Below are 19,986 nucleotides of genomic sequence, written 5' to 3'. Positions count from 1 at the left end.
TGTGAAATATTTTTATATCAATCATAAGTGACTGTTCAAATCAATAGCCCTATTTGAATAGAGGAAAAATGTCCCAGTGTGTTAGGCTGTCTGTTAGATTTCAGTAAATTTTTTTTCAAAAGGTACTGTGCACATATTTGGCTGAATACGTAGTTCCTGTAATCAAGAATCCCCTTGTAAGGAAGATATTCTAATTGCAGGACTTCTAAGAACAAGCCCGATTCATTTATAGACTCCTTTGCAGTTCTATGTACTAAACATACAAAGGATCTGTAAATAGGCCAGGAGCATGCAGACATTGAGAGGTGAGGATTATTTGCTTGCCCATGAACTCTGTCAGTTTCAGTTCTGGTCACAGATAGGAGTACACTTGCATCAGGCTATTATATGTTGGTATATTTAGATATATAACCCACCTTTTGAATACACAGTTGTAAAGTAGCTCAAAGGGAAGCAAGAAACAGATATTCTACAATGAAAAGCAAGGTACTATAGAGTATATGAGCACAAGGACTCTGACCAATTTGCACAACATGTCTTTCAGTGTTCTCCTTGGTCATCATTGATGAATGCCATCATACCCAGAAAGGAGCTGTCTATAACAATATAATGCATTACTATTTAAAAGAGAAAAGGGAGAATGAGAAGCGAAAGAAAGAAGGGAAACAACCAGTGCCTCAGCCTCAGGTTCTGGGGCTAACAGCTTCACCTGGAGTGGGAGGTGCAACCAGTCATTCAAAAGCAGAGGAACATATTCTGAAAGTAAGTTATACATGAGCATAAAAAAGTGGCAAATACTCTACAAAAGGAAACTTTATCATTCTTGGTTTTCAAGTGTGAGACCTTGCTAGTAATGAGGCTTGGAGCAGAGGAATCTACAACCATGTAGGAAAGCAGTCAACACCTTTAAGGTGTTCTTACCAAAGTTGCTAAGATTGGCTAGGTTTGCATGGTACAATAAGTAATAATGTATGTAGTTTCTGTTATTTATTAGACTGATATCCCAGCTTTCCTCCTGGAGCTCAAGGATGCATATATTGCACTGTTTGGGCTTGATGGGATCTATGAGCCCAGCCATGGAAGTTTATAAATCCCAATTCATAGTTTAGTGGAGTGTTTTCAACCTTGGTGAGTTTAAGATGGGTGGACTTCAACTCCCAGAATTCCCTGACCAGCCATGCTGGCTGGGGAATTCTGGGAGTTGAAGTCTACCCATCTTAAACTCACCAAGGTTGAGAAACACTGATTTAGTGTGATGCATAAATCTAGACATTGTGGCTTACTTAAACTGTAATCAAAGTAAATCAGGGCTTAGCAAGACATGAACCCAGCTACCATTTGCTCTAAATGCAAGGAAAATGAATAGAAGATGTAGAAATAATTTTAGGAATAATTTTAAATTCCTACCTTCTCCAGAAGAGCAGCAAATGGGACAGTAATTCATATGGTGTGCAACAAAAAATCTGTCACTAAAAAAAAAAAGACTCAGTTTGGCATTTCTGGATTCCATTCTTACAAAGTCCCAAAGCATGATCTGACGTGAGTATATTTGCATTAGGGTAAGGTGCCATGGGAAAAGGCTTGAGGGATTCATCTGAGCCAGTGTTTCTCAGAAACACTGATCTAAGCCAGCTTGAATTCTGTTATGTAAGAGGTGAGAGAGAATTGTAAGCAAGCAGTGAGATGAAAAAAGTAGTTAATGTGTGAGAATCTTTTTCCTGCCTAATAATATGCAGCATAGAGTTAAAATGCTTTTAAGTTACTTTATCTTTGTAAAAAAAGTATAAAATGTTTTGCCAGTTTGCAAAGGGAAAGATGGGAATTTAAAAAGACAAGCTGGGGATGAGAAAGCTAAAGGATGAGGAAATTTTAGATCATTCAAAGCTTCAGTCCACCATAAAACTTTTACTGTGGTGGGCAGGGAGGGGGCAAAAAGGACAAACACAGACTGTTATTTATCAACTAAGGGAATGAAAACTTAATTAGAAAAGATATTGTTAAGTTCAGCTTCCTGGGAGAAACATTACAACTTTAAGGCAGAAAGACTCACAAAATAATAGGGCTATGGAGTCCTTGGGGTTCTCTGAGCTTGGTTCTTTTCTTGCAAACGTTTCATTACCCAGCTAGGTAACATCTTCAGTACTAACATGGGATGGGGTTTGCTCTCTATTTATGTGCTGTAGCCTGTCTTGCCTGTGCTGGTAAGGGGACAAAAGAGACAAAAGATCAGAAGATTGCCTCACCAGCAATCAATCACCAGCAATCATCACCCAGATAAGCAAAGGTCACCACCAGGCACACAGTCAAGTAGCAAACACATGCTAATCAAAGAACTACCAGAGGAGCAAAACAAAACTCTCACCCTTACCAGCACAGGCAAGGCAGGCCACAGCACATAAATAGAGAGCAAACCCCAACCCATTTTAGCACTGAAGATGTTACCTACCCGGGTAATAAAGCATTTGCAAGAAAAGAACCAAGCTCAGAGAACCCCAAGGACTCCACAGTTCAACCCTGAGCTACACATATTCACCTCTATTGGTAATAGGGCTATGCCATGCTTCAGATTAATTTCCAAGAGTGTGCTTCAAAGCATGTGAATGTAGTAGCTCTTGGCAACTTTTTAAGGCAGCCGCATCTTTTCCAGGATCATAAGATAGCTGAACAGTCTCAGGAAAAAACATGGCTCCTTTAAAGAGTTGCCAAGAGGTGCTGTATTTGAATTTCCATGCTTTTTGCAGTACTTTATGCACATTCATTTATTTGTTACTTGCTGGAAGCAACTGTAGGGAAATTTTCTCAGATTTTATATGTATGGATGTTCTTATAGAAAGCTATGTTATTTCAAGTAACCTGGATGATATACACCCACTCCTCATTTAGCAACCGAGTTCTGTTCCAATGACCAGGTCATTAAGCAAAATGGTTGCTAAGTGAACACATGACACACACACAGAGAGATGCTTCAAAAGTCACTGGTTGCTGCTGTCTCGTTCTGATAAAGTTCTCTCATACAGCTACACCAGCATGACTCTCATTCCAGCGTGAGTTATTGTCAAACGCACAAAATTTGGTCTTAAATGTGTCCATAGATTGGAAAACTAATTTTGTATTATTGTCATATTTGCAAATGGTCGCTAACCAAGATAGTTGCTAAATGAATGGGTATAGGGCTATAAAAGTAATACAGATCAGTACAGCTAGTCCTTGACTTATGACCATTAGTTTAACAACAATTCAAACTTATGACAGTGCTGAAAAAGGTGACTTATGACTGGTCCTCACACTTATGACCATCGGAGTGTCCCCATGGTCATGTGATCAAAATTCAGGTGCTTAGCAATCAGCATGTATTTACCACAGTTGCAGCATCCCAGGGTCACATAATCACCATTTGCAACCTTCCCAGGGGGCTTCTGACAACCAAAGTCAATGGGGGAAGTCAGACTTGCTTAACAAACACATGATTTACTTAATGGTCGTGGCAAAAGGTCATAAAATCAGACTCAACTCAATTAACAACCGCATTGCTTAGTGAAGGAAGTGTGGTTATAAGTCAAGGACTACCTGTACTTTGTATTATGCCTGGAAAAAAATTGGAAGCCAGTGCAGTGCTTTCAGCACAGGTGGACTTCTTTCTAAAACCAATCTAGTTGCTGAGTTTCATACCAGTTGAAGTTTCTGGACTAGATACAAAGGCAGCCCCACATTGAAATATGCACATGTGCCACAGTTTAAGATCATTTCTTTCAGAAAGGTATGCAAATGGCTTCTCAGCCAGAGATAATAAATGGTGCAATTTAGATGTTCCCTCTGTCTGGGAACTCAGAGAGAGATACAGGTCCAGAAACACTCCCAAAGTACATGCTTGCTACTTTGGAGAGAAGATCATTCTATGCAGAACAAGGAGGTCTGCTACATCTAACAGCAGCAGCCACAGCTAACCACCATCCTGGGAAGGAGCCCATGTGGACTGGTGACCTCCTGCTTCTGTTCTTGAGTCTGGAAATGGTGCTGTCTAGCAAGCACAGCTTAAGGGAAGAGGCAGCAAAGGAGAGAGGAGCAGGGAAGGCAAAGGATCTTCACTTGGCAGGGTTGGGGGGGGGAAATATCATTTTCTGAAGATGTCACAGAGAACTAGATCTGGGTGTCATTGGTGTACTCATAGCCAGCTAGCTCTAAATCTCATGATCTCCCCCAGAGGGACACTGTATAATGGGTTGCTTTTTTAGAAGAAAGTGTCTCCAAGCAACATCATCTGGAGTCTACTTGACAGACAAAAGTAGAACTACAACAAAGCCATTCACAATAGTTAAGGTGATCCTTTGGGTGTGCTGTTACTGGAGATGTTACTGTCTAGGGTAGCCTGCCTTAAATGCAACTCTCTCAAGAAACAGTCAAAGAGACACTCCCAAGGTAAGGTCCTTAGCTGCTTCTGAACTGGCAAGCAATGAGAACTCCCCCTTAAGGCTGCACTCCAGTTATTTCCAAAGCACTGCACAGACCTACATGTCCCATAACTTACATAACCTCCTCTCCTCTAGATATGTGCCAACCTGGATGCAGATGAGATTATGACTGTTCAAGAGCATACCTTGCAACTGCAACATCAAGCAAAAGAACCTCTTAAGAAGTTTGAAATTGCAGATGGCAAAAAGGAGGTATGGATTTTTGTGGTGCTCTATGTGATCATGTAACTACAGCATTGTGCATGGCACCTTATTTTTTACAAGACAAACCTACAGATGCTAACTTAGGAATCAAGAGGAATAAAAAAATGTTAGAAGCAAGGCTTACTCTTTCATAGAAGAAAGTGCTCCTTCCCTTCACGGAAGGAACTAGAATCTCAAGGAAGGTTCCTGGTTGGAGGGACTTCTGGTGAGGACTTATGGCTGACTAGATGTCCCTGAAGGAGTGGGCACGGCATTGTGGCAGAGATCAGCGGCTAGATGGTAAAGTGTGACCAGTGGAGTCTTTCCAGATAAAGGAAAGATTGTGAGATCGCTTGCTTGCACTCCAGACAGCTGCTCCTCATGAGTAGACTGCAGGAACTGGGTTTTTGCAGTCAGCTCATGAGTTGAGCAGCTGGGAGTTGAGGGTTTTCAAGCAAGCTCCCAGCCGTAATGCAGCCTATATGGACACAAGCTTCTCACACGCCATATTTCTTAAACACTTTTGGATTTAATGAATTTACAGCTAAAGAGAGATTTTCTGAGTGGCAGGATAAGAGAATTCCACTTGGTGAGTCAACATTCTTTCTGGATTAAAAAGGAAAAAAGAAAAAATGTTTCAAAGATTTAAAAACTTTTGGCAAAAAGCTTAACAAGGAGTGGATGTTAGAAAGTTTAAAATGCATAAAAGGGATAGTTATTCTGAAAGGTTATTTTTTGGTGAAAGTGCTTTTGAATACATTGGAATTAAAATAGACAAATGAACCAGACCTTCATGGGAATATTTTTTTGTTTACTATGAAAGAGTGCAGACAATTGGTGAATTTTACAAAACAAAAGATAAAGGTAATATGAGCCAGACTCTGATGCTGCCTGTAACTTCGGAGTGCCATTTGAGATGAAAATATTAAGGGCACAGGAAGACAAAACAGGAAAAAAAGCGCGGGGGGGGGGGTTGCATTTTACTCTTTCCATTGCAATTGAGACACTTCCATTTTTGGATTATAATATTATAATGACAACCACCAGAAAAGCAGCAAAAACACCACAGGGGAGGAGAGGATCATTATAGTAATATGCAGAGAGAAATTACAGCAGATTTACTTCAGAAAATGTTTGAGGAATTAGGCAATAAGTTAGTTGAATCACCTGATACTGAATTAACAGCTTTTGAAAAAAGAATGGATCAAAGACTGGTAAAGATGAAAGAGGAGATGAAAGAAGTTAAAAAGATGGAAAGCTCTGTAAAACAAGTGTCTGGAGATGTAAAACAAATTAATGACAAAGTGGAAATTATGGAGAGTAAAACAGAAGTTATAGACAGAGAGTTGGACAGAGAACTAGATAATTTGGCTCTATTGGAATTAAGAGAGAAGGACTTTTGTTTGAAATTTAGAGCAATCCTAGGGGATTCTGATGAAGATATTAGAGAAAAGATTATTAAAGCTTTAGCAAATTTTTTGGACTGGGATGAGGAAGATACCAGGGTAGAAATTGATAAAGTGTATAGAATAAATACAAGATTTCTAGAATAAATGTTCCAAGGAATGTCTTGGTGTACTTTCTCAGGAAGAAATCAAGAGATCAAGTTTTGCAGCAGCATTTTAGTCCAAGGCTGAAGATTGATAATACAGATGTAACTGTTCTTAAAGAAATTCCTATTAGGATTTTGCATATTCTTTTTTGATTGATAGATTAAAACTGAAAATGATTCCATTGCAATGGGACAAATTAGAAGGTGTGATTTTTACTTTTAAACAGCAGAGGTTTCAACTGAATAATGTCCAGAAGGCGAGGGAATTTTTAGAAAAACTTAAAGAGTAATTGGAGGAGATTCAAATGGAGGTGTCAGATGACACTACACAAAAACTTCAATGGTTTCAACAGGAAACTGAAAGGGATGATATTGATCTAGGTGCTACAGGTATTGACTTTTCTAGATTTTTGGCTTGATCATGGATTACAAATGCTTAATGTGGGATATAAATGGAGCAAATGCTCCTCAAAAGAGAAAAAAATAATTTCATTATTTGAAAAAATTAAAGCAAGATATAATTTGCCTACAAGAGACACATATTAGAAAAAAGGACATAAAATATTAGATTTATAAAAATTTGGGCAAAGAATTTATTTCAGGAGCCACAAAAAGAAAGAAAGAAAGAAAGAAAGAAAGAAAGAAAGAAAGAAAGAAAGAAAGAAAGAAAGAAAGAAAGAAAGAAAGAAAGAAGAGAAGAGAAGAGAAGAAAAGAAAAGAAAAGAAAAAGAAAAGAAAAGAAAAGAAAAGAAAAGAAAAGAAAAGAAAAGAAAAGAAAAGAAAAGAAAAGAAAAGAAAAGAAAAGAAAAGAAAAGAAAAGAAAAGAAAAGAAAAAAAAAGAAAAGAAAAGAAAAGAAAAGAAAAGAAAAGAAAAGAAAAGAAAAGAAAAGAAAAGAAAAGAAAAGAAGAAAAGAAAAGAAAAGAAAAGAAAAGAAAAGAAAAGAAAAGGAGTTGTTTTGTATATAAATCCCCAACTAAAATCAGAACTTGTACTAACTGATGAGCTCAGTAGATTTATTGGGTGGAAGTTAATTTCCAGGGGCTAAGACTTTGATACTGGGAATTTATGCCCCAAATGAGGATAAATGTATGTTTTAGTCATGTATGGAGTGACTAAAAGGTTTTTCTTATGAAAATTGGTGTTTGATGGGGGATTGAAATGGAGTAATTTCCCCACAACTGGACAGAACTTCTGAGAAAAATATTAAAATCACTCAAGGCAAATTACCAAAAGTTTTCTTTGATTTGATGGACAATTTAGGATTTGTTGATATATGGAGACAGAAAAATGGCAATCCAAGAGAGTACACCTACTTTTCTGAAAGACATAGATTTTTTTCAAGAATAGACATGATTTGGATTTCAAAGAATTTGGCTACTGAGGTTTCTAAAGTAGAGATACCACCAAAGACTTTTTCAGATAATAATCCTGTGACTTTGGTTTATAAAAGGAAATCTGGTTCTTTTGGATGGAGACTAAATGAAATGTTGCTACAGAAAAAAAACATAATGAAGGAAATTAAAATAATTTGAATAAATTAAAATAAAATAATTTGAAAATTATTTAGATAAAAGTACTGGTTAAAGAATGGTTTTGGATTCAAGTAAAGTTTTTATTAGAGGTTATTTTATACAACATAATAGTGAACTCAGAAAGAATAGTCAAGAGTAAACATAAGCTATTTTGGATGATATAAAGAGAAAAGAAGAATTAAATTTCCAGAGAAGACAAGTATTTCTCAACAAATTGAGCTTTTACAATGACAGTTATCTATGTTAACAGTAAGAGAAATTGGAAATAAAAATGAACTATGTAAAGCAAAAAAAAAATTAAATTTGCAAACAAACCAGGGAAGTGGCTCGCATATAAATTACAAACAGAAAAGAAAATGATATTGAAATTATAAGAGGGAAATACTGTAATAACCCCTTATGGACTCTTTGTGTAAAATAGAAAAAAATGAACTTATGATTTATGGTTTTGATGATTAGACAGAATAGACTATAGAAAGAAGAGAGTTATGTTGTAACCTTAGAGTAAGAAGTAAATTTATAATTGTATTTACAACTGCTGTAAAGAAGATTGGAAGTCACTTTGGTTTTTTTCTTTCTTTTCTATTTCTCTTTTACTTTTTTCCCCCTTTCTTGCTCTTTTAGTTGTCTTTCTGATTTCCTTCTTTTTCTTTTCTTTTTCCTACTTTATATTAGTTTGTATTCATTTTTTATCTTCCTGTTTAAACCTTTTAATAAATTTTTTTTTTTAAAAAAAGCAAGGTTCCTGCTTGGTTCTTCTTGCACTCCCAAGTGCAAAAAAGACACAGACATATGTGAGAGGTTGCACATAGGAACATAGAGGAATAGGAGCAAATGGTCCTCCTGCCACCTTCCTTCAGGATTAGCAAAGAACTCTGCTCAGAACCATTCTGGATTGAGCACAATGTACTACATTGTGATTTTTACCTGGTTTTTAATCATAGAGGAATTTAAGCAGTGATGGTGAGTTAACAGTAGCATTTCAGTTAACTGCCCCCTCCCCCCAACATGATGCACAAGAAAATAGAGGTTATTCCCATCCTCCAGCCTCTTGTGTTTGACTGTGTTCACATTCTTCAAGGGTCATATTTGACTCTGAGATTGAAGATTGTTGCCCCTCAAGTAGCTAAGTTGATTCATTTTTAATACTGATCATCCTGAAATGTGAGATATTTTTGTTTCTTTCTGCAAATTTCATTAGTTGCAATTATGTATGCATGCAGTTAGTTTGCTGTGATACAGTGTTTCTAGTATTTTCCTCAATGATATGAAACTAAAAAAGCTTTACTGCTTATTTTGGCTGAATATCCATTTAACTGGAGTTTTTTTCTAGCAAAAATTAGACATAAGGAGACGGTGTGAGGATTTCTGGTTTGGATTAGAAGGTTTCCAAGGTCCCTTCCAGTCATGTGATTGGAACATAACAAATGTCATGTTTTTTATTTTAGGATCCATTTAGAGAGAAACTTGTGAACATTATGACTGAAATTCAAGGCTATTGCCAATTCAACCGAAATGCTGAGTTTGGATCACAGACCTATGAACAGTGGGTAATTCAGGAGGAAAAAAAAGGTAATGCTTACATTTGATTAATACATTGACACTATAGATGGGCACAGTTCTCCTCGTTCTTTGTTTGATAGTTTTCCCAGTGCTTGTTCTTTTCCCTAGCTGCCAAGGAAGGGACTCGCAAAGAGCGGGTATGTGCAGAACACTTGAAGAAATACAACGATGCCTTGCTGATTAATGATACTATCCGAATGATTGATGCCTATAACCATCTCAAGAACTTTTATGAGGAAATAAGGAGTAAAAAGATGGCAGTGAATGAGGATGATGAAGATGATGAACTTGTAGCCTCACAACCGGATGAAACGGATACATTTCTTATAGATTTATTTTATGGTAAGCATGAGACACCTGAGACTTCCTGTCTATACTTCTGCAAATCAATGTACACTATTAAAATGAGAACCAAAATTTAGCTGTTCCTTGTAGATGGATCATTAAGTGGGGTAGCTCAATAATTAGTGACTTGATCACATTTCACATATGTTGTTTATAAAATTTCTCACAGTTTTCATCAAAAATTGGGATATAAACTTCCCTATTTTAGCTACTAAGGGTGGAATGATTTAGAAAGTTCTGTAGGTAGAGATTTAGGCAAGCTGCCTTCTTATTCTCAAGGCTATTAGCCTGATTTAATCACAACTATAAACCAAGTGCTCCCTGTGTAAGCAGAAAGGAAGCTAAGGATTAGGTTCTACACAGCCTGCTTACAGTGTAAATATATTCACTCCTGTTTGCTGAGGACATGTCCATACAACAGGGCCTCCATCAATCTCTGCTGGGTAAGCTGTATTGGTTGCCAGTATGCTTCCAGGTGCGATTCAGGTTGCTGGTTATTACCTGTAAAGCCCTGCATGGCATAGGGCTTTGTTATTTGAGGGACTATCTATCTCCTATAGTTTCTGCCCTTCCAGTAAAGAGTCTGCAGAGCTGGCATGCTCTGGATCCCCTCAATTAAACAATGCATCTATCAGGGCACAAGAAGCTTGCCTTCTCTGACATAGCACCTGCCCTCTGAAAAGAAATCTCCTCAAAGATTTGTGTGGCTCCCAGGTAGATGTCAGCCCTTCAAGGTAGTCCAGACAAGAAACCAAAACTATGAGAAATAACAGTACCTTTATTATAAGGTTACAGTAACAGAATCTTGCAAGTCCGAAAGCCCTTCTTCCCTCCCTTGCCTTTACTTTCCAGAGAACTGGGGAGGGTCCCTTCTGAGATGCTTTCCACACCCCTATTCCTTCTGTGGGCTGAGACATCTTTTGTCTGACCATTGTCTAGGCTACGGCTCCTCCTCCTGTATCCCAGGGTTATTCCCACAGCCTAACAGCCTATCACACTTTCAGACATCCAATCTTTTACCTCATGGCTTCCACCATGCTCTACAACACCATGCTGTACTGCGTCGTGATACTGTGAACTCTGTCAATCCCATATGTCCAAACATAATGCCACTTCCCAAGAACTTGGAAAAAGTTTGTGCATGCCAGGTGGATGAATGGATATTTTATTTTTAAGCTTAGTGCTATAGAAACAACTAGAATTAGCTTTCATGAAATGCCAACATTCCCATTCCCTTATTGTGTTCCGTAATATACTCTGAGATTAATTTACAATATGACTGGACAAGACTAGACTAGATTACACTACGGGTAGTCCTCACTGAATGAGCACTCATTCAGTTACCGTTTAAACTTTTGACAGCAGTGAATGAGGGGTACTTACAACGGGTCCTCATAGTTGCGGCCATCGCAGCCTGAATCACAGTCACATGATCACAATTCAGGCACTCAGCAACTGGCTCAGAATTACAATGTTGCAGCATCCCACAGTCACGTGAGCACCATTTGCGACCTTCACTGCTGGCTTCCAACAAGCAAAATCAATGGGGAAGCAGATAGGAGATCACAAATGACAATCACATGACCACAAGATGCGACCATACAGGATTCACCTAATGACAGCAACTGGAGCTGCCGGAACTGCTGTCATAAGTTGATGCAGTCACATGACGTTGCACCTTACAACCACATCACTTAGTTCCTGGTTCTAATTACTGTTGGTAAGCAAGGACTACTTGTATTAATATCTGTATTGCCATGCTTTGATATAACCTAACAAGTGTGATCCTGTGATACATTATAATTGAGATACATTAGAGGTAAGAAACCTGATAACCTTTGTCAGGTTAAGGTCTAATAATACACCTCTTCTGGCTGGGGGAGGGAGTGTAGAGAGACAGTTACATTCTGTCTGTGGTCATCCCTTCCTGTTTTGGGTTTGGTAAATTTCATGTGTGAACTTAGAACATTGTATGTACCTAAGGAAGTCTACTGTAATATCTGCATGCAGAGATAGCTGTGAAAAAACATTTTGGGGATGTTAAAACAGTGGCTGTCTGAAGTGTTTTTCACCTTGACCCAAGCTGATGCCTCCAGAATTTGCTGTCTGTGTTTTGTGCCTGAGTTAAGGTTTTGCCCGTTAACAGTTTGTTTATCAGCCAACTGCACAGGAATTGTGAATAATTAGCAAACAGCCTACATCAACCTTTCCTTTCTGGAAAAGCTAGCATGTAGGGCTAGCTGGCTGGTATGCTCAACACCAAAAATGGATGATGAATGGTCCTTTTGAACATGATATGCTGACACCTTCAGATATTTTGGACTATAACAAATGTCATATAATAATGTAAATGTCAGCCAGCATGGTTAATATTGACAACATACTCTAATTCTTTTAAAACTTTACTTAACTACTTAAATATTTTGTTCATTTACACTTATTCTTAAAGCCAAACAAAGGGAGTTGGAAGAACTAGCTGGAAAACTACAATATGAAAATGTAAAACTAACGAAGTTGCGCACAACTTTAATGCAACAATTCACAAAGACCAATGAACCAAGGGGAATTATTTTCTCAAAGACTCGTCAAAGTGCATTTGCTATCTACGAGTGGATTAAGGATAATCCCAAATTTGAAGAAGTTGGAGTGAAGGCTCACTACCTCATTGGTGCAGGACATAATAGTGAATTTAAGCCTATGACCCAGGTAAAACAAAAATGTCAAGTTTATTGTCATATTTTCACTTTTCACTTGTATAGGGTTAAAGACTCCTCGAAGGGTTTTTAACCTGAGTTCCTATATTTTTCTCACTTTCCCATTGGGTTTAATTAATGTTTGAGTAATTTTCAGGAAATGAATTATAATATGCCTAAATACGTACGTATTCTGCGATAAATTATTTCAAGATTAGCATCAAATTCATTCTTTGTTTGTCTTCTAAAAACAGTAAAGTTTATTAATTTTACCATACCTAAAAACAGGCAAACACTACAGTGAATGTCTTGGAAAAATAGTGGAAACATACAAGTCATTCTGATGTCAGAGTGTCATACTGCTTTCCAATTCCTATTACTGTCAGTGGAGTGTACTACTTTTGCAGCAAAGAAAATAAAAGGGATGGTGGAAGAGGGTAGCTACAAAACCACATTCCCAGTCATTCCCAAAAAAGGGGGTCTGGCAGCAAGGATCTATGACACCTTGATTTTAGAAAATGGGGAAGAAATCCCAGGAGATGAAATGAAGGAAGAGTTCTAACCAACGAGAAACAATCTGCCCTGCAGCTCCAGAGGAAACACCACAAAACTGTCTTCTCAGTGGTTCTTCTGGAGTCACTTCTGAAACACCCATGGCTTTGTGGGGACAAGAATGTGCACTGCCCTTGTATGTAGAAGAGGCCAAAGTGTGGCACACTTGAACCATGCCAAACCTAGAAAGCTAATAGCTGTAAGATGGGATGTCAAGCGTGAAGTATGGGTGTCTTGCCAGATCCTTCATATGACGTACAGCGCCCTCCTACATTTCCTATCCAATTTCAGACCTAGAGTGTTTATTCACTAATAATCATTGTATCAAATGCCATGTGTATATATTACATGTGTTTCTGTGATTGTCACTTCCTTGCTAAAATATTTAAGAACTAATTTTCAGAAACTAAGAAACGTTATAGCTATAACAGCCCATTGACACAGACTAATGTAATCAGGTAGAATTTATAATAGTCCAAGATACAACTGTACTGTACTTGGGTAATCTGGACATATTGGAAAGAGGGAATTGCCATACTGACTGAATTCAATTTACTTTTCCTGCTGTGGCAAGCTTTATATAAGAGTAAAAAAATTGCTTGGTTATGTTTTAGCTCAAGACATAGTTCATAATATTTGAGATCTGAGGACAAACACTTCGTGAATTATTCAAGTTGTAAGAGAAGTTGAACATGCTGTCATTCCATTCCATTCCATTCCATTTTGTCCACAGAATGAACAAAAGGAAATCATTGAAAAGTTCCGTACTGGTAAAATCAACCTACTAATTGCTACAACTGTAGCAGAGGAAGGCCTGGATATCCCAGAGTGCAACATTGTTATACGCTATGGCCTCGTTACCAATGAAATAGCGATGATGCAGGTAATGTTCTGGCCCACCCCATAATTACTTTTTCGCCCCAAAGCTTATCAGATCGCTGCCTGCTGCCTTAACCTGCCTTAACAACACCAAAGTGGCTTTCAACAGCAGCATAAAAAGCATTAAAAACTGCATTCTATCAATAAGGCAGGGTGTTTATCTCAAGTGCCCAAATATAATTTATTTGGCCTTATGTTCTGCATCCCATGAAGATATGTGCACCTGTATATTTTTGCAGCTGGGACAAATAACAAGTTGAGGGAGAGACCATCTCATCATTAGGATGGCACAGAAGAAACAGGCAACTCTCTCCCTCCATTTTATCTGAATTCTCCTTCCACCCCATATTTCAACTGCTGTTTAAAGAAAGATAGTCCTATCTGTAATTATTAGCAACAATAGCTAAATTTAATTTATTAAGACCGTATATGCCAACTACTGGAGGACATCTTCTGTTGTCTTGATGGGTTGCTAGTGGGTTTCCTGAAAGCATATGACAAATAAATATTGGAATCAAGATTCATAGTCCAGCAAAGCTCTTTAACCCCTCCACAGAAAGAGGGGGGAAAACCCAACTCCTACATGTGAGTTCATTATATTTTATTTTAGCACCTTCTTTCTTCCAGGCCCGTGGAAGAGCTCGAGCTGAGGAAAGCACCTATGTGCTTGTGGCTTCAGATGGATCAGGAGCTGCTGAACGTGAAAATGTCAATATGCTTCGTGAGAAAATGATGCACCGAGCAATTGCACGTGTCCAAAAGATGCCACGTGAAGAGTATTTATTTAAGGTAAGGCCCACACCGTTGCTGGGGCCACTTTGGTTCTAAAAAGACTTACTTGCTTTTTGTTTGCTATACTTATTTTTGAAAACTCTTGTTTGCTCTGAAGTGCTTGTGAGCTACATATTTATTTAGGAGTAGACAATTGACCATCAAAGAGCTTCGTCTTGCTGCTTTACAGTGCATGCTACAGCTCTTCTCAATTGAAGTCTGTAGCTTCCTGTATGAATTAGATGGATTGGAACTTTCATTTCTTTCCATGAAACCATTTGCTTGAGTACTCAGTGAATCTAAAAGGATTAAGACAGCATAAGGAAAGAATTGTAACTTTCTTTGTATAGCCAACTGTCCTACTTAAGAAAAAAAACAGGCTGAAGTATGGATTAAGCTGTTGTTTTCAAACCATTTTTTCCCAGTTCCAAAGTATAGCATCTTGAGATGTTTTAGTTCACAGTGGCGAATTGGGAAATCTGTGGTCTAAACCATCCACATATTAATTAGCTTTGGTAATTCACTCTTTCTTGGCCTCCCCATCTGCAAAACTGATGTCTACAGAAGAGGAAAATAAAATCCCTAGTAATGAAATAATACCAATCTTGCAAGATTGTTAGAATAATAACAGAATAATACACTGAAGTGATTTGATCATTAAGCAGCAGAACATTATTACTGTATCTAACCATATATGTATAAAGCATCAGATATAATTTTTATTATTCAGTAAAAAATAAAGCATATTCATTAAAAAGATGAGAGGAAAACCTTCTTACAACACTTAGATCAGGAAGAGCTGGATAAAGTTGGGGGACAGTCAGATAATTGTTTGTTGCCACTGTAATTCAGTAGCAAAATAGAAGGGCTCCTGAAGATGTATTTTGATCCAGATACAGCCAACAGATTATGTGTTCCTGGAATATGGGGATAGGAAAAGATATATAGGAATGCAAACTTCAAACAATCATTTTTGTTCATGGTTTTATTATATTATTTTTAATGGTACTGTTTATAATGTTTTCCCTTGTGCACTGCCCAGAGTCCTCCTGATCAGAGCAGTCTATAAATATTACTATAAATAAAAGTGTAGCCCTACAGGTAGTCCTCATTTACCAATCATTCATTCAGTGACCGTTTGAAGTTATGATGGTGCTGAAAAAATAACTTTATGGCCCATTTATGATCTTTGTAGCATCCCTCAGTCAAGTGATCACCATTACAGTCAGTACATGTTGTCCTGTGCCTGACTGGTGGTTCCCCCCACCTTACAGAGCAGAGAGATTGGAGAGGAAGGGATAGCAAGAGAGTAAGCTGTTTGCTGTTCTACACATTGAAAGCAGTGCAATTGTGCTGGCAGCCCAGGGCTGGGAACCACAGGAGCACTACGCAAACAGCTTACAGTACTCTGTTGAAATCTCTTTCTCTCCAATCTCTCCATTCTGTGAGAGGGGAGGGAGAAAAAAAGCAAGCAATTTCTTTTTTTTTAATAGTAATTTTATTAAAAATTACAATTACAACAATAAAAACAAATACAAACTGAAAAATAAAAATAAAAAATAGAAGGTGCAGAAAAGAAAAAAAGAAAAATAGAAAAGAAAGAAAAAAATAAGATTATAGTAAAGAAAAAGAAAAATATATAAAGAAATTATTTTCATCTTCATCACAAGTATAAGCAATTTTAGTAAGTTATCACCTTCTCTTAAAATACAACAAATGATCTCTTCCCATATCCCCTATCTATAAGCAAATCCTTAAAGCCTCATCATTTCAGTCCTGATGTCTGCAAAAGTCCATTAAGGGTTACCAGAGATAACAACATATCTATTTTAACTTTGATCAAATAAACCAACTTTATATTCCTTCCTTTTACTTCTGACAATCTTGGTCTTTAATCCCTTCAAATAATGTCCTAGAACTTGATTTCTTTTCATTTTTTTCTTTGTCCCTTCTCACAAAATTCTTCAAAGTTTTAACAAGCTTCTTTTGTAAATCCAATATAGGAAAATTATCCAGGTCACTCTCTTGGTTTGTTATTTGTATATCCCTTTTAATTATTAAGACTCAGCTGGTTTCTTTTGTATGTCCAGTGTAACATCTTTTTCCATGTAGCCTGTCATTTTTAACTTTAATGTTCAAATCAGTTTCAATATTGTCAGGTAAAACTTGTTCCTCTTCTATAACATCTTTAAACACAGTCTATCTATAGACGTAGACACTCTTAAAATTAACTTCTAGGTCCATTGTTCAAAAATATCCTTCAGTATGTCCCAGTGTTAAAATACAGTATTTTGGTTCATTCTCTATTTGTAAGTTGAGTTTAAGTGTTTGTCTCCTTTAATTGTAATCTTTAGTTCCCTCTAGTCTAGTACTTCAAGAGAGTACTAAAGCATGATCACGTTGCTTTCGATGTGTGCAAGACAGTAAACTTGAGCATTCCAAAGGGTGGGGGAGCAGTTAGGAGGCAAACAAAAGCCAAAGGTGTGAAACTGAGAGATCTTGTCTCTTTCCAGCCAGAAAGCACAATCACAGTTGTGATTTTCCACTTAGCGACCACTTCACTTAGCAGTGCAGTTGCCGGTCCCTATTAGGGTCATTAAGCAAGGACTACCTGTATTTCTAATGCAAATAATAAACATTCAGTACTTAGGCAATTATTTGGTAGGCATGAAAAAGCAAAGTGATATTTAAATTATTCCAAATCATTTTCCAACATGAATTTTCATGGATTATATGAAATTTTAGTTTGGAGTTATTTCCTAGTTCTGTTTGTTCCATTGTTAGGTTAAAGAGCTTCAGTTGCAAAGCTACGTAGAGATGAAAATGAAGGCAAAGAAAGAACAGTATAAACAATACAAGGAGAACCCCTCCCTGATAACGTTTCATTGCAAAAACTGCAAAGAACCAAAGTGTTCGGGAGAAGACATTCAAGTTATTTTAGATATGCATCATGTCAATGTCAAAAAGGAATTTGCGTAAGTGTTCTAATGTCCATCTGTGTGTGTGTATGTGTCTGTATTACCATCAGGATGTCTCTTTTGATTGCACAGCCTAGAGGGTTTTTTTGAAAAACTAGTCCTTCATTCATGCCAATAAAAATGAAAGGTGTAATCTTGTTCTGAAGTTATCCCTCTATTTTGATTTAGTTTAACGATGCAGTGTGCCCCCATATACTAAAAGGGCGTCCCTTTTCTGACAGCCTGAAACAAATTCTTGTAATGCTGTATAGGAGTCCAGCCAATACAGAAGCAGAGGGCAAGGGATCCAGCACGTCAAGGCAGGGAGAAGCAAGAGTGGTGTCTATAGGTAAACCTCTGGGGAGAGTTATCAAATATCAATAGTTTAACAGCAAATAAGCAAATCTCAGCTGCTGCTGTAGCTGTTCATTTGTTCATTGATCATCTCTTAATCTGTGAAACACGAGTATGAATTGTCTTTGATCTAGTAGCCATACTGACTACTTTGAGTAGGCAGAGATACCAATAGCAAAAACCAAACTAGTTTGGTAGAACTGGATATTCCAGACACAAGTAGATACAAGCTTGTGTTGGAATATCCACTGCTGTGACTCAGGGGATGCAGTTAATATTTAACACCCTTGCCCCTCGCCCAGCTGAGTTCTTTATACCTCCCTTTTATACCTGCCCCTGATTAGTGAACTTCTAGTAGACACCATGGTAAATTCCACAAACCTAAATCCCACTGGCAAAAGGGTGAGGATTGCTGGGGTGTGGTCTTGGTGAATTATTCCCTGAATAGACTTGAATCTATGGGAAGTGTCAGTGCTGCCTATCTGCTGAGACGAACCCCTTCCTGCCCATAAGAAAAGTAAATTGTTCCATTTACACTTCAGGGAGCTTTATATCGTAAGGGAAAATAAGACACTGCAAGCAAAAGAAGCCGATTATCAAACAAATGGGGACGTTATCTGTAAAAAGTGCGCCCAGGTAAGTGCCTAATATGGATTGGTTAATTTGGGTATCTTCGGGTTGGTCCTGGGCTGGATCCTCCAAATACTGCAGAGGCACATCTCCCGACATCCCTGATTTTGATTATGATGACGGCGGCTGCTGGGAATGGTTGTTCAGCAATATCAGATTCTTGTGTTAGTATATTCCTAATATCATTCTCTTGCTTTTTTCCAGACTTGGGGAACTATGATGGTACACAAAGGTCTAGATCTACCTTGCTTAAAAATAAAAAATTTTGTGGTGTATTTCAAAGATAAGAAGTGCACCTCAAAGAAAATGTACAAAAAATGGAGAGAGCTGGCCATTAAGTTTCCAGCTTTCAGCTTTGCAGATCATTATATTTCTAGTGAAGAAGATTAAGAAGGCCAAGAGATGCTAAAGACGGGAACTTTTTTCCTCCTCAGATTCCCAACAGCAAGCTCAAAGAAGCTTTTTTTTCCTGTCCGAATGACTGCAAATATTGTGCAAAAACCTGCCATTTTTTCATACCATTTTGGATTCTGTATTTCCGAACAAAAGCAGTTCAGATCTAAGTCACTGTGTAAAAAGGAGAAAGTAGCTCCAGGTGCTGCATCCCTAACCAGGGTGTAAAATGGTTCAGTTGTGGGAATTCGCCTTTTACTTGAATGGGATTTTCTGCAGTGAACAAAAAGGCCGTGCCAATATAGAACTAATTCATAAAAGATCAGGAAGATCATGTTTTATTTTAAAAATGCCAGTTCTTTTGTTACTTAGTGTGCAGCTGACACTTTAGGAAAATTCTTACAGAATTATAAAATACAATTCCTGTATCTGTTTTGGATCAAATTTATGCAACGAGACTCTGTTTTGCTTTGATCTGATTCTAATAAAGTAGATTACATGACAATATATTTGCATTTCACCTACATGATTTGCTCGTTTAAGTACTCAGCAGTTTGAAGTTTGATTTCTGTACTTTGTGAAAAGAAAAATGTTTTAAGTGATTCTTTAGTTCTCTTTGGGTTGATGGTAGATCGTTTTAGCTCCATCCCATATCCTCACTTTCCCTAGATGAACATTTTAAGTGACAAAATGACCACACTAACAAGTCTACCGCAATAAATAAATTTCTTCTCAATATTCCTATAAAGAAGTGAATTGAAAATACAAGTATTTGGCATGTTCATGGATTCTGATACAAAAGTCTGTGTTGCTTCCACATTTGCCCTTTTTATAGAGAATTCAAATAACTTTGCTGCCTCTGTGTTTTCTGTGCTGTTTGTTCTCTGATGTGGCTTTTATTTATTGATTTACTTCTGTAGTGCTAACCCGTTCACCGGGCAAGTGCTGGTGAGCAGGGTTCTGGACAGCTTTGGATCCAAAGGCCAAAAAAAAAAAAAAAATGCTACATTTCTTTCTCCTTGAGCTGTGAAGCACCTTTCTGGGATCTGAAGCACTGCACAGCCCAACTGATGAAGCTTGTGTCACGAGTTTCTTTTTCCTGCTTTTTTTTA

The 19,986-nt window shown here is 37.5% G+C and overlaps 1 protein-coding gene across 1 annotated transcript in view; it reads left to right on the top strand.

The window, feature by feature from the left end:
• IFIH1 (interferon induced with helicase C domain 1) overlaps window positions 1–19,383 on the top strand; it is a 39,876-nt gene extending 20,493 nt beyond the window's left edge. The window contains exons 7-16 of the mRNA XM_007421523.4: window positions 545–762; window positions 4,545–4,661; window positions 9,186–9,309; window positions 9,409–9,642; window positions 12,095–12,351; window positions 13,624–13,773; window positions 14,397–14,558; window positions 17,325–17,515; window positions 18,394–18,487; window positions 18,686–19,383. Coding sequence (XP_007421585.2) covers window positions 545–762; window positions 4,545–4,661; window positions 9,186–9,309; window positions 9,409–9,642; window positions 12,095–12,351; window positions 13,624–13,773; window positions 14,397–14,558; window positions 17,325–17,515; window positions 18,394–18,487; window positions 18,686–18,871 — 1,733 coding nt within the window. The 3' untranslated portion in view covers window positions 18,872–19,383. The remainder of the gene's footprint in view (window positions 1–544; window positions 763–4,544; window positions 4,662–9,185; window positions 9,310–9,408; window positions 9,643–12,094; window positions 12,352–13,623; window positions 13,774–14,396; window positions 14,559–17,324; window positions 17,516–18,393; window positions 18,488–18,685) is intronic.
• The last annotated feature ends 603 nt before the right edge of the window (window positions 19,384–19,986 follow it).

The sequence above is a fragment of the Python bivittatus genome, unplaced genomic scaffold, assembly GCF_059951505.1.
Source record: "Python bivittatus isolate LINGU-HERP-01145 unplaced genomic scaffold, Pbiv_v1 ctg000480_np1212, whole genome shotgun sequence".
NCBI classification, from domain to species: Eukaryota; Metazoa; Chordata; class Lepidosauria; order Squamata; family Pythonidae; genus Python; species Python bivittatus.
This window is presented reverse-complemented; position numbering and strand designations above follow the sequence as displayed.